The sequence below is a fragment of the Helianthus annuus genome, chromosome 8 (genome assembly GCF_002127325.2).
Source record: "Helianthus annuus cultivar XRQ/B chromosome 8, HanXRQr2.0-SUNRISE, whole genome shotgun sequence".
In the NCBI taxonomy this organism is placed as follows: Eukaryota; Viridiplantae; Streptophyta; class Magnoliopsida; order Asterales; family Asteraceae; genus Helianthus; species Helianthus annuus.
In genome coordinates, this window is record NC_035440.2 from 66895500 (window position 1) to 66909156 (window position 13657).

General features: G+C 37.1%; 1 protein-coding gene across 1 annotated transcript; it reads right to left on the bottom strand.

Moving 5' to 3' along the window:
- Positions 1–1160: 1160 nt before the first annotated feature.
- Positions 1161–6672, bottom strand: LOC110941878 (putative disease resistance RPP13-like protein 1). The gene is made up of 2 exons (XM_022183570.2): positions 2643–6672; positions 1161–1347 (listed from the first exon to the last, which is right to left on the bottom strand). Exon 1 carries the CDS (start codon positions 6580–6582, stop codon positions 2656–2658), a length of 3927 nt encoding a protein of 1308 aa, XP_022039262.1. The 5' UTR covers positions 6583–6672; the 3' UTR covers positions 1161–1347; positions 2643–2655.
- Between the last annotated feature and the right edge of the window lie 6985 nt (positions 6673–13657).

A 13657-nucleotide genomic window follows, 5' to 3' on the forward strand; every position in this document is an offset into this window, starting at 1 on the left:
CCTTACAACCAGACAAATTTTCATTGTATACAGAATGAAAGATGGGTTTTCAGTTTTTTCAATTTGCGGACGAAAATGATTTGTTTGAAATATGGATGGATGACCGATTGTTGTGCTTTCGTTTTCTTTTATTTTTTTTGGGTCTCCTGTAAATTGGTTTCCTAGATTTTGTATGTCTGTTTTAGTTTTGCTTTCTTTCAATTTGTGTGCAACTTATCTAGTTGTCATATTAAGTTGCTGGTTGATGATTAATCATTATGTCTTAACTCTTCTGTTATTGGTCTTAACTCTTCTATTATCGGAGCTAAACAGCGGGTTAGTAGAACCGTAACTGAAATGACCGGAGAATGTATAACCGAAATGACCGGAGAATGTATAACCAATGGTTTGCATCTACATTTTCATAAGCACACCGATAATGGAAGTCTAGGGTTATGTTCATTAGAACCACCACCTTTGCCAGTGGCGGATCAAGCTAAAAAATTCAGGGTATTTCCAGTTTTTTAATTACTTTTTGGGATCAGGGTATCTTTTGTATAAAACCGAAAAAAAAATTACACCAGGTAGACGGAGTTAAGGGGTATTTTTACACTACAGAGACGGAGTTGTAGGGTAGCCCGTGCTACCCCTGCTTGTACACTATGGAGACGAAGTTGAGGGGTATTCTTGCCTTCACAACTTAGAAAAGAATTGTGAAAATGGAGGGACTATTGTCACTAAATGGAGGCACTTTGTTAAATTGAAAGGCACCACTGTCTTTACATTATCCCCACTTGCAGAAAATGATAATGGGTTGAGTCTTTATTGACAAATTTCAAATCCACCCCTTCAATTCAAATAAATTTATAACTCAAATCTTCTAGTTTGATATGAATTTTAAACAACCATAGACTTGTTTTGACTTGACTTGTTTTGACACACACAAGTCTAAATTTGCCACCGTTTATGTTTTGGAATCGAAAAATTAGATTTTTAGAAAACCAATGAAAAGCTGATCTTTCATTCAAAACACACCATTGTCCATCGCATGAGTGATAAAAATGAGGGAAATGGGTGGTTGTATCAATTTTCGAATCATCGGTTAAATAAAATAAAATGATGAAATAGTCACAACTAACATTAGTGATGCACCAATCACAATTATAGGTATACATACAAAATACAATCTGCAGTCTGAACCATTACCAACAAAATAGAATCCAAGTCAACTGGTTCTTTTATGCACAAATCACTAATAGGTATCCACAAAAAACGATAAAGGAAAAAGGTAGCCAGCATCATAATCTTCCAATCAAGCCTAACTTTTTGCTCCATGCTGTAAAACGTTTCCAGGCTGCAGCATCAGATCTGCCATGGATATAATCATGGTTAGTTTCCTCATATTGTCAATTTAAATAAGAAAACTAAAAGATCATATCAAAAAGTAAGCTATTAGTATACAGATAATCAGAATAGTAAAATCGGCAATGTCATATCACGACAAACAGAATTCAGGGGTTTCATGATTTCTACATATTCATACATTTGGAACTCTGCAATTGCGAGTCACAAGATGGGAGATATAACTGTAAAAATGATTTCAGATCTTGATTTACTAAATAAAGAAAGAAAGTGTAGATAGTCACATAAACTCAAGAAACAAAAGTTACATGCTCTCTTTCCATCCAAAATGAAATGGACTCTAATAAAACTCAACTTAATGGTATATTTTCCCTTTTTTATGTCACTTTCAAGTTTGACTTAATCAAACCATAGACCAATATGGTATTATATAAAATGCAAGTCTTATTGAATTAACAAAACTCTATTCGAAATAGTATTCCATTCAAATGAAACCAAAGAGAAGCCATATGAATTTGATTAGCAGTAAAGTAAAAATGATCAAAATCAAACCTGTACAAATAATAACTTTTTAATATGGTTTTGCTAATTGTATATAAACAAATGCTTACAGAATCCACATATTTCATGGAAATTTAATCCATTAAACCCCATTAATTTTAAATAGGTTATAATGGGTTTAAAGTTAAGATTGAATATTACTCCTGAAACACAGGTAATATTAGTTGGCCTTATCAATACGAGTGCAAACATTAGTTAATTTAGAGGATGTTTGGGGTTGAGTTTTGAAAATAGATTATGTGTTTTGAATAATCAGAATCAGATAATAACTGTAACCAAACGTGATGTTGAAAGATAGTGTTTGGATTTGATTATGTTGCTTGATATCACAATAATCAGATAATCAACTATTTGAGTGTTTGGCAAATATATATTTAAAAAAATAAACAAGAGAAAATCCTTTTCTAAACGCAAATAATCAATTTTTGGAAAACTGCGTTCTGTTGCAGTAGGGGGAGCTGCTTTTGGAAAACTGCGTTTTGTAACTTTCTAAACGCAAATAATCAATTTTTTATTTTTTTTTACCCAAACACTCAAAACTGATTATTTACGATTTCAAAACTCAATAATCTAAAAATCTCCTTCAAAACTCAACCCCAAACACCCTCTTAATAGAGAATTTTCACAAAGAAAACAGTAAACCATATATTTGAGATTATGTTCGAAATTGTTTGTTTAAAGAAAAACAATTATATATAAGTAATTTAATTTAAAATTATTAAAGGCAGAGGGAGAGAGACCTTCATATTAACTTCATAGTATGTTGATACAGGGGATATGGGAGATGAGGGGCCAGTAACTCCCCTTTTTACTGCATCTTTCTTTCAGACCTTCTGGGCGATTACCCCTGATGTGTAAACTCAAGAGTGAAGGCAACAACAGTTCTGGTAGATCCGTCATCTTAGGGCAATCGAGAAAATAGAGATGCTGGAGGGAGGTGAGTTGTTGGGGATGCGAAGACACTTTCTTCAGATTAGGGCAATTGTCAAAAGAGAGAGATTGGAGGGAGGTGAGGTGTTGGAGTCCCACCGAAATAGATTCCAATTTCTCAAATCCATCTATTCGAAGATAAGTAAGAGATGAAGGAAGAAGATGAGAAAACTCACTACAACCACTCACTCCATCTTCACCACCACCGTATAACCTGAGTTCCACAAGTGAGGTTGGAAAACTTTGTGGGCCCCACTCGGAGAAGGGCTTCTTCAACTTCCCTATTCCTAAAGAACGCAATTTGGGAGGCCAAACCCAACCAGGAAGAAAGCAAACATCCAATTTGGGACAATTACTTACTTCCAGTTCCTTTAACGATGTTAAAGTGTCTGGAAATGACTCAAGGTTTTCACAGTTGTCTATAATCAATGTGGTGAGGTGAACCAAGCAATTCAGTTCAATGATTGATTTCAGATTTGGCCAATCACTTATATATACATGTTCAAGCATCGGCATGCTGCTGCTTCTGTTGTTGTTCATTTTTTGTCCTCCCCACACCCACTCCTTTTCCAATAGGTTCCTGCAATTCCATATTGCAAGTCTCTTGAGCTTCTCCTGTCCTCCTTTTGGAAAGGACACAACTGTCATTGAACTACAACCCTCAACACTCAACTCCTCAACGCCATCTGGACAGCTGCAACGCTCCATATTATTACAATAAGACACATCCAATATCCTAAGAGATGTTAGGAGGTTGCTCCTACAATTATCCTCCTCCTCTTCTTTCTCTCCTATACTCACCAAATTATCACATCCCCACACTTCCAGTTTCCTCAGCTTCACAAGAATCTTACTTGCATCTGCATCTGATTTCACCAGGTATCTTATTTCATTACACTTAGATATCTCTAATTCTTCAACTGCACCAAGATACTCTATAACACCTCTCCACACCACATCATTAAGCCCTGAAATTTTTCCTATTCCCAACTTGGTGACTGCTGAAGCAACTTCAATAAACCTTCTCAACACACCACTATCACATTTACTTATTCTTAGATCATTCAATGAAGGCAGTGCCTCAAGTGTGACTTCAACCAAATTAGGACAATCTTTTATTTTAAGCTTTTGCAAGCGTGGAAACACAGCCCCTGACCATTTCTTCCATCCACGCATATCACGAAAACTCAAAATTTCAAGTGAAGGAAATGCTTGACCAGTCCCAAATAACTCAAAACCCACAACTTCCACTCCATCTAAGCTTTCAATTAACAACTCCTTCAGTGACAGTAGTTGTCCCAGTGGCGGTATTGATGTACATCTCTTACAGCCACTTATTGACACATGCTTCAAATGAAGAAACGAGGGATCCCCAACCCACTTTGGAAACTCCAGTCCCCCATATGACATAAGTTTGAGTTTTAATAACGTATCATGACAAGGATTCAGCTCATTTAGGACCTCTTTTTCAAGCATGTCATTTCGAGAATCATTTAGCTCATCACCCCATACAAGCTCTAACTCACTAAGCCTCTTTTCTGAAAAGTTCGCCTCATGTGCATAGGTTGCATTTTGCACTTTCTCCAAACCTACAACGGAAAATTTTTCATATAGATTTTTAAAGTCTTTAAGTCTGGCTACTTCAATTCCGCTCTCACTTTCGATATTGATTTTCGAGAGAGTAATTTGTAGGCTTTTCAACTTGCTAATCTCTAACAGCATCTGAAATGAAAGCAGGGTGTCCCTAACGTCAAGATGTTGCAGGTTCTTCAGATTTAGGAAGTTGTTGGGCAACTCAGTTAATTCATCACAACCAAACAGGATCAATGTTTGTAAATTAACAAGATTGCAAACCTTTTCCGGTAAATGTGTGATATGAGTTTGAGATAGATTAAGATATCTCAAGTGCCTCAAAGTACCAATGGACTCCGGTAACTCACTTATTTCAAAGCCGCTCAAACTTAGAACCCTTAATAATGGTAACTTAGGAAGCAAGTCAGTCAGAATCTTATTGGATAAGTAAAATTTTCGCCAAGGTTCCACCTCCCCAACAAACGTTGCCAAGAATGTCCTCAGACATTTGGCGTTTTCAAGTACCTGGAGCTTCTCGTAAGCTACATATTCCTCACGAACAAATGACATATGGCGGTACTTGTCTAGCTTCATCTTCTTAATATTCTTCCCTGACTCGTTGTCTAACCTAAAATAAAACTCGGTAGCAACAGATGTCGCCAAGTCATTCATGAGGTCATGCATCACAAATAATGATTCATTATTAGGTGCATGTTGAAAAAATGACCTTGACAACAACTCGTCAAAGAATTTGTGACCCAAGGGTTCTTTTGTTGAATCGCTTGGAGTTGACTGGAAAAACCCTTCAGCCATCCATAATAAAATCAGTTCCTCCTTGTCAAACAAGAAGTCCTTGGGGAATAAGGAGCAGTATGCAAACAACCGCTTCAAAGGTGCCGAAAGATCATGATAGCTAAGTCTCAGGGCTGGGATGACTTCACCTTCAACTTGGGATGTCCATATCTCACTTTCTAATACTCCCTTCCATGAATCTTCATCTTTTTTTGCCCTCAGTGATGTACCAAGTGTGATCAATGCCAACGGCAATTTTTTACATTTTTTCACAATGCCTTCACCATGTGGTTTAAGTGACAAATGTGAATCAAAATTTCTTACGCCTAATGCATGTAGAGCAAACAAAGATAAAGCATCATCATCTGACAGGCTCTCCAGATGCTTGTATAGAGAATTGTAACCCAGCTTTTTTAGCAATATATCCTTTCTTGATGTTACTACGATTTTACTTCCTGGAGAACATGTATAAAAGGGCCTGACGAGGGTTTCCCAATCCTCACGACTCTCACTCCACACATCATCTAACACCAATAAAAATCTTTTTTGTGTTAGGTGATCTCTAAGAGCTTCTTGAAGTTTATTAAAATTTATATGTTCCTCCTTTACCTCACCTCCAAAAGCAATAAAGATCTCTTTGCTTCTAACAGAGATATCAAACTCATCTGAGATGCAAATCCACGCCTTGAGTTCGAAGTGATCCTTGACTCGTACATCATTATACAAAAGCCCAGCTAGAGTTGTTTTTCCAAGCCCACCCATACCAACTATGGGAACAATGCAATAGTTTTGATCACATGGTTCATCAGCCGGTAACAATAGCTGTTGAACCAGTGCATCTTTATGAGCTTGGCGCCCAACAATACTAGATGGGTTGACAACAGAGGTTTGTAAACTTCGGTTATTATTAGTTCTTGGCCTAGTTTCCTCTTCCACTTTCAAACCAAGATTATCTAAACCAAGGTCAGCTTTTTCCTTAACTAGATCTTGTAGTTTGGTGGAAATATCATCTAACTCAGCAATCATAGTAGTAGTCCGTGAGAAAGTTGTGCAACAAGTTGGGGTGATTAGCTTTCTTACCTTGCCGGTGATGCCTTCTGGCTCTTGCTTGAACTCAAGGTCCATAGCGTCAGTCGCCCAACCATCAAGGACGTCATCGATGTCATAAGCCAGATGCTGGAGATCATTCAGTCGCTGTTTAACAGATGGATCAGTTATCTCCATCTGAGAAGCATGAGTAAGATAAAGTTGGATCTGGGTTAAGGATTTCTGCAATTTCTTGATCTCAGCATCAAGTCCCTTGTGGCGAGCAACAGTTTTGAAAGCTGCATCGGACAGCTTCTCAAAGAGCATCGGGAGGAGGGAAGAAAGCACGAGTTCGGCCATAGAGTTTGATGAGAGTGTAGAGGGGTATAGAAGGAAACTGTTGATGTTGTGAGACGTTGTTGACAGTGGATTCACTCCTTCAGATTTCTTTCGTATGTTAAACTTTTGATTTTTTTGTCTAAAGGACCACTACAAATATAATATATTATCTATATCTTTTCTTTCAAATTAGATGCCCTTTGTTATTGATTTTTTTTTTTCCTAAAGGAAACCCACTACAAATATAATATAGAGGTAAACTGCCATTTTGGTCCCTGTGGTTGGCCAGTTTTGCCACTTTAGTTCAAATTTCAAACTTTTTACATCCAGGGCCCTGTGGTTTGGTTTTTGTTGCCATTTTGGTCCAAATTTTAAATTTGACCAGATTTCCCATTAATGACTTGCTATTTTGTCTTTACCCTCAGAGGCATTTTGGTTATTTTAGATTTATTATCTCTTTATTATAACTCATAATGATGTAGTGAGTGATACGATAAACGAAGATCAACACGTTGATTCTACGAATACCCGTGTGTCTCTTCCCTAACCCCCAAATTGCAACCCAAAGGCCACGGAATTTGAAGTGAAAAATAAGTTTTCTCAAAATTCAAGTCTGATTGTTTCATTCACTAAAGGGACATATAAATAATGACAGAAATTCGAAACGGGCCTAAAAAAGACAACGGGCCAAACACAAGCCCAAAAACAAAATGCCCAAAATACTTGAAAAAACATAAAAATGGAAAAAACTAATAGAAATAAGCGTTTTCTCGGCTCGGACGATGACCCAAACCGCCGTGGGCAGTTTGCAGCAAGATAGAGCTCGTTCTCCCGTTCGTTTTGACTGGTCACACGCCCCAAACGGACCCCCGAAGCCCAAGTTAGAGCCATTTCAGTGAAGCCCCTTTTGTGACCCGATCTTGGGCCTCCAAATACAGGATGGCCCGCTCTTCCACGCTTGGGCCCGCATCAGAGTTTGATGAGAGTGTAGAGGGGTATAGAAGGAAACTGTTGATGTTGTGAGGCGTTGTTGACAGTGGATTCACTCCTTCAGATTTCTTTCATATGTTAAACTTTTGATTTTTTTGTCTAAAGGACCACTACAAATATAATATATTATCTATATCTTTTCTTTCAAATTAGATGCCCTTTGTTATTGATTTTTTTTTTCCTAAAGGAAACCCACTACAAATATAATATAGAGGTAAACTGCTATTTTGGTCCCTGTGGTTGGCCAGTTTTGCCACTTTAGTTCAAATTTCAAACTTTTTACATCCAGGGCCCTGTGGTTTGGTTTTTGTTGCCATTTTGGTTCAAATTTTAAATTTGACCAGATTTCCCATTAATGACCTGCTATTTTGTCTTTACCCTCAGAGGCATTTTGGTTATTTTAGATTTATTATCTCTTTATTATAACTCAATTATAATAAATCTCTCTCTCAACATACAGACATCTCTCTCTCTCAATATACAACTCTGCTCCCTCTCTAAAATACCACCACACCACCACCACCACCTCCACCCCCACCATCGCATCATCCCCACCGCCGCCAACACCACGAATGGCATCTTGTGCAACGAGCCGGGCACGAATGGCATCTTCTGCTGGTGCTCAAATCGAAGCTCAAACGCTCGAAAACCCTAACATTAAGAACACACAGATCTCCACCTCAAGATTTTGAAGACGATGATGATGAATCCGGAATGAGACACACAGATCTCCGCCTCAAGGACACATGGTAAACCGATTAGGGTTTTTAAGGTGGGATAAGGCGACGGTGGTGGAGAATAGTGGAAGATTAGGGCGAATTTTGGGTGGAGGTGCTCACCGGATTGAGTTGCAGGTTCATCGGAAAGCCATTTTGGTCACCGGATTGGTGTGGCAGTTGTGGAGGTGGAGGTGATGGTGTTGTGATGTAAGAGAGAGAGAGAGAGAGAGAGAGAGGGGCGGTGGTTGCAGGGGGGTGCGAGAGGGTGGTGGCAGGTGGTGGTGCTTCTTAGTTCCAAATGTCAACAGTGGCTTTGAATTTCTCAGTCTGTAGGCAGTACACCGAAGCATCATCGGTTCAAATTAGGTCACGTTTTAGACCTAATTCGGTGATTAACTGTAAGCTGCAATGTAATTCAAGGCTTTTTTTCTCAGGTACTTCGATGTGCTAATTAATTTGCTATGAAATGTATCTTTGTTTGCGATTTAATCGTAAAGAATTTACCTCAACAATTTCAGTTTTAGTGAAGTTATATGCACTGAAATTTCTAATTGTTTGTGAGTTATTGTAGAATTTTGTTGTTTCAATTGCTGATTCGGATTACTTTTATGTGATTCAGTGGAATTTGTGACGAATTTACCTCGATATCTTCAGATTCAATGAAGTTAATATGCACTAAAATTAGGGATGAGCAAAATGGACCCGGTACCGGTACCGAACCGGTACCGGTACCGAATTTACCAAACCGGGTACCTTTTCGGTACCGACTTTTGACATTTTCGGTACCGGTATTTACCGGTTTTTACCCTCAAATACTGGTACCGAACTGTACCGTACCGGGTATATTCGGTACCGGTACCCACTTTTGAGGATTTTCGGTACCGGTACTTTCGGTACCGGTCGGTACCGAGCTCATCCCTAACTGAAATGTCTGTTTGTTTGAAAAAGGGTTGAAGATGATGATGTAATTGGGAAGGGGGTATTTATTATGTGGGTTTTTTAATAAAGAAAATGGTTTAATGAAGGAGGTGTAGGTGTGACTGTTGGATGGGATGACGCCGGAGTGGCGGTGGTGAGAAGGGGGAGGAGGTGGCGATGGTGGTGGTGCTATAGAGAGAGAGAAGAGGGAGAGAGGGATGAGGTGGCGGTGGTGGTGGTGGTGCTATAGAGAGAGAGAGAGAAGAGAGAGAGAGAGAAGAGAGAGAGAACTGATTATTTTGATCTGGGTTTTATTGCTAAAAAAATGAAATTTAAAAAATGACCAAAATGCCCCTGCACTAAAGGACAAAATAATCAGTTTTCAACAGTCAAAATAGAGAGTTTTTGGATTTTGGACTAAAATTGCAGCAAAATGCAAACCACAGGGACCCAGATGTAAAAAGTTTGAGATTTGGACTAAAATGGCAAAAGTGCCCAAACCACAGAGACCAAAATGGCAGTTTACTCTATAATATATTATCTATATCTTTTCTTACCAACTAGTATACATCGCACATTTCGAATATCGTAAACATCGAATGAATTAGCTCAAAAGTTATGTGTTGCGTGAACCACAAAAAAAAAACATGTGTTTTGACGTATCCGATTAAACTTAATGAAACCTACATAAGCATTGCGATTGGATCAAAACGTAAAGTAAAGTAAAATAAATCGAATTTATACCGTACAATTATAACGTATTATAGGTGTCTCGACTCATACATAGAAAACATAGCGGGTATAGAGGAAAAACATATACGTGTAACAAAAAGATATTAATTAGAGCTTTTAAAAAAGAGGAAAAAACCACAATTAAATTTCACTCGATTAAGAACAAAATTTACGAAGCAATTAACAATCATAAAACAAGTATAAAAACATATTATATTTTATATGACTTGTTTTCCAAAAAAAAATACGCCGAAATGTAGAATAACTCGAATTTATACCGACAGGAACGTAAAAATACGCACGTAAAATGTTTTTTTTAACGGTAAGATATTATATTTAACCCCACTCGATTTTTATTAAAATGTTTACGTCGAAACATAGACAGCTCAAATTTATACCAAGATGTACGTTAAAATAGTTTCTTTAACGTAAAGGAACGATACGTAATATAGTTTAAACAAAGTAGTTTAACCTAAAAAATTATAATGAAATTCAAAAAGAAAAAAAAATTTGCAAACAACATGGATCGAACATAGATCCTTCTAACACTCAACCAAAGCAGACAACCAACTATTATAAATGTAAACTATATTACTTAGCGGTGGGCGGTGGAAATTATAGGAATACATTTGAGTGTGTAACAGATATGTAAATTATATAACTTAATAGTGGTCGGTGGCTTTTGCCACCGACTTTCTATTTTAAGAGAGTATAGAATAAGGGTATTTTGAAATATCACAAAATACGAAATATCTTGTATACCAAGTCGTATATAAATAGTTGTAATCCATATGAAAATTACTTTTTGTTATACGCCGCCTCTAATTTATTATGGAATTAAAAGTTCCTGGTCAAACATATGTTGCCATTATTAGTAACTAAATGCATATTTTTATTCAGAAGATAATGTAGTGGTAGGGCTGTTCACGAGCCGAGCCGAACCGATCATACCTTTGCTCGTGCTCGGTTCGTTTACAAACCGATCCGAACCGAATCGAGCGTTTTTTTCAACCGAGCCAAAGTCGAGCGAGCGTATTTCGATCCGAGAATTTTTCGAACGAGCGCCGAGCGAGTATCGAGCGTCTCATAACAAACAAGGAAAGTGACGATGAGAGTGCTAGTTATTAGAATAAAGTGCAGTTTTCGTCTCTTATGTTTCGTCCAATAGAACACAAATAAAAATTTAACAAACAAAAAGAAATACAAAAATACTCAGCTAGTTCTATTGAGAATAACTAAGTGGGAAGATAAATCATCGACCGATTGAAATATACCCTTGTTCTATCGGAAGTTTGAAATTGAATGAATCGATTGAAGCAAACCCCTGGCGAGCTGGCGTCTTGGCGAGTGACGATGGAGAAATCGAAAAACGATGGCCAATTGGGGGTTTTGATTAGGGTTTTGTACTTCTGAATCGAATGACGGGTTGAGACTTGAGTATTTGAAATTTTGACTCAATTACTCAAATGGACATTTAAGTATTGGACAATGGACTATTGGTATAAAATTTCAATTCTAATTACTTAAATGAGCTCTATTTGGATCTTAGACCAAACATTGTTGATGTTGGTCTCTAGTCATTTTATTAAAAATGATACATACACACAAATATATATATATATATATATTAAAAAATAAATCGAGCCAACCGAGCCGAACCCAACTGAGCGGACCTTTGATCGTGCTCGGTTCGTTTAAAAACCGAACCGATTCGAACCGGGCATTTTTCCAATCAAGCTGAATCGAACGAGCAAATTCCGAGCATCTTTCGAGCGAGCATCGAACGAGCGTCGAACGCCGAGCAATTTGAATAGCCCTATGTAGTGGTCGGTAGCTTTTGCCTCCCAGTTTCTATTTTAAAAGAGTATAGAATTAGATGCCCTTTATTATAAAATAATAAAATAATCGCGCGTCAATAATTGTATAATTTTCATTTTCTATATTTAAAATAGAAAATGATTCGCATAACTTTTAGAACCCCTATCATAACTTTTTGAACACTGACCAAATAAAAAGAACCTAATAACTTTTTTAATACATAGTTTATTCACTTAGGTCAAAAGCAAAGAAATTATGGGTTTGTTTATTTTCTCAGGATAAGGACCACCACATCACTTTTTCACACTCACATTTTTTATGCATCAAAGAAACGACATTTTGAGACATGTTCTTTACAAGAAAAATGATCAAATATAGTTATCGGAAGCCATCCATCATGTTCACTCTAGAAATATCAAATGGGCTAAAAACTATCTCGATGTAAATTCATAATACATTAATAATTGTATAAAAAAAAGCTAAAAACCAACAATTCGCTATATCAAATATGTTACTTTGGTCCGAGTATTACAGTTTCGGTTCTCCTGGGTCCCGAACCGAGAACCGACCCAAAACCTAAGTTGACTATAAATAGGAACCGACTGGTACCGACTTGTAACGGGTCGGGATCGGTGTCGGCTTATTATTGTCAATTAATGACAATAATGCCTCTTAATTATCTAAAGTTAAGCTATCACGTCAGCAAAAAAAAACTAATTGGGTTAGACCCAGTTAGAAAAGGCTCGATGGAAGAAAATAGTTTGCAAGTTGGGATTTCTGATGGCCCTCACCTTTGGAATGGTTGAAGCCCGTTAAGGGGATGGTGAAACCTTGTTTAGGGTGTTAAGAAAGTGACATGGCATGGGGCGTGTCTAAAGTTTTCAATATTAATTTTGTATTTAATTCATAATTGTCACAATAAGTTAGATCAATATTACTTCAACCCAATTTTGTAAATATAAGACTATAATAAAATTATTTTCTTTTAACTTTACATATAAAATAATTCAACTCTTACATATTCTATATCTATACAAAAAGTAACTTAGGATGCCTCATAACACTATCATAACTCTTCATTAAAAAAAGGCATCCACTCATACATATATAATGAAATTGAGTTGCATTTCATGCGTCACGTTCTTTCCCAACCAACTGTTCATTAAGGCTCCATCTGTTAATTCAAAACGTTGTGACGCTCGCATGACGCAGCGTTTAGAAGAATGTGTTTTAAATATACAATTGTCAACATCTAAACAACCGAAAAGATACTCTGTTGGTCGCGACTTCAACGTTGTGAATCGAACCGCCGTCCTTATGAAGAGGTGTGTTGATACATCACAAAAGACTCGGGAAATTACATCACAACGGTTCATGACCGAACCGACGTTCTATTGAAAAGAAAGTTCAGCAAACACCTTATGAAAAGGTGTGTTGATTGCTGGGGCGAAGGATTTAAGGGGTCGGGGGAGCCCGACCCCCCGAACTTTTTGGTCAATAGTATTATATATGTACGTTTCATATATGATTTTGTAGGTATATACGTTTTCGACCCCCCCCCCTCCGGTTTTATAAAAAAAATAGGTATACACGTTTTAGACCCCCCGGTTTTAATTTTTTTATTTATATAGCCCAAATAAAATATTTAATTAGCCCAAATCATTATATTTGGTAGAATACTAGAATGCATATTATATAAACCAAATTAAATCATTATATAGCCCAACTTAAAAGCCCACCTTATAAAAAAAAACCCAAATTCGTTTACTTTGGGACATCGACTAGAAGAGAAGCCACAATCCAGAACTGCAGAAGGGGAGAAAAAATCACAGGTCCCTATAAAAAGGGGTTCTCTTCATCAATAATATTATCATAGAATTTCCCATAATCTAAACTTTTATGGTATCACAGCCTTAACC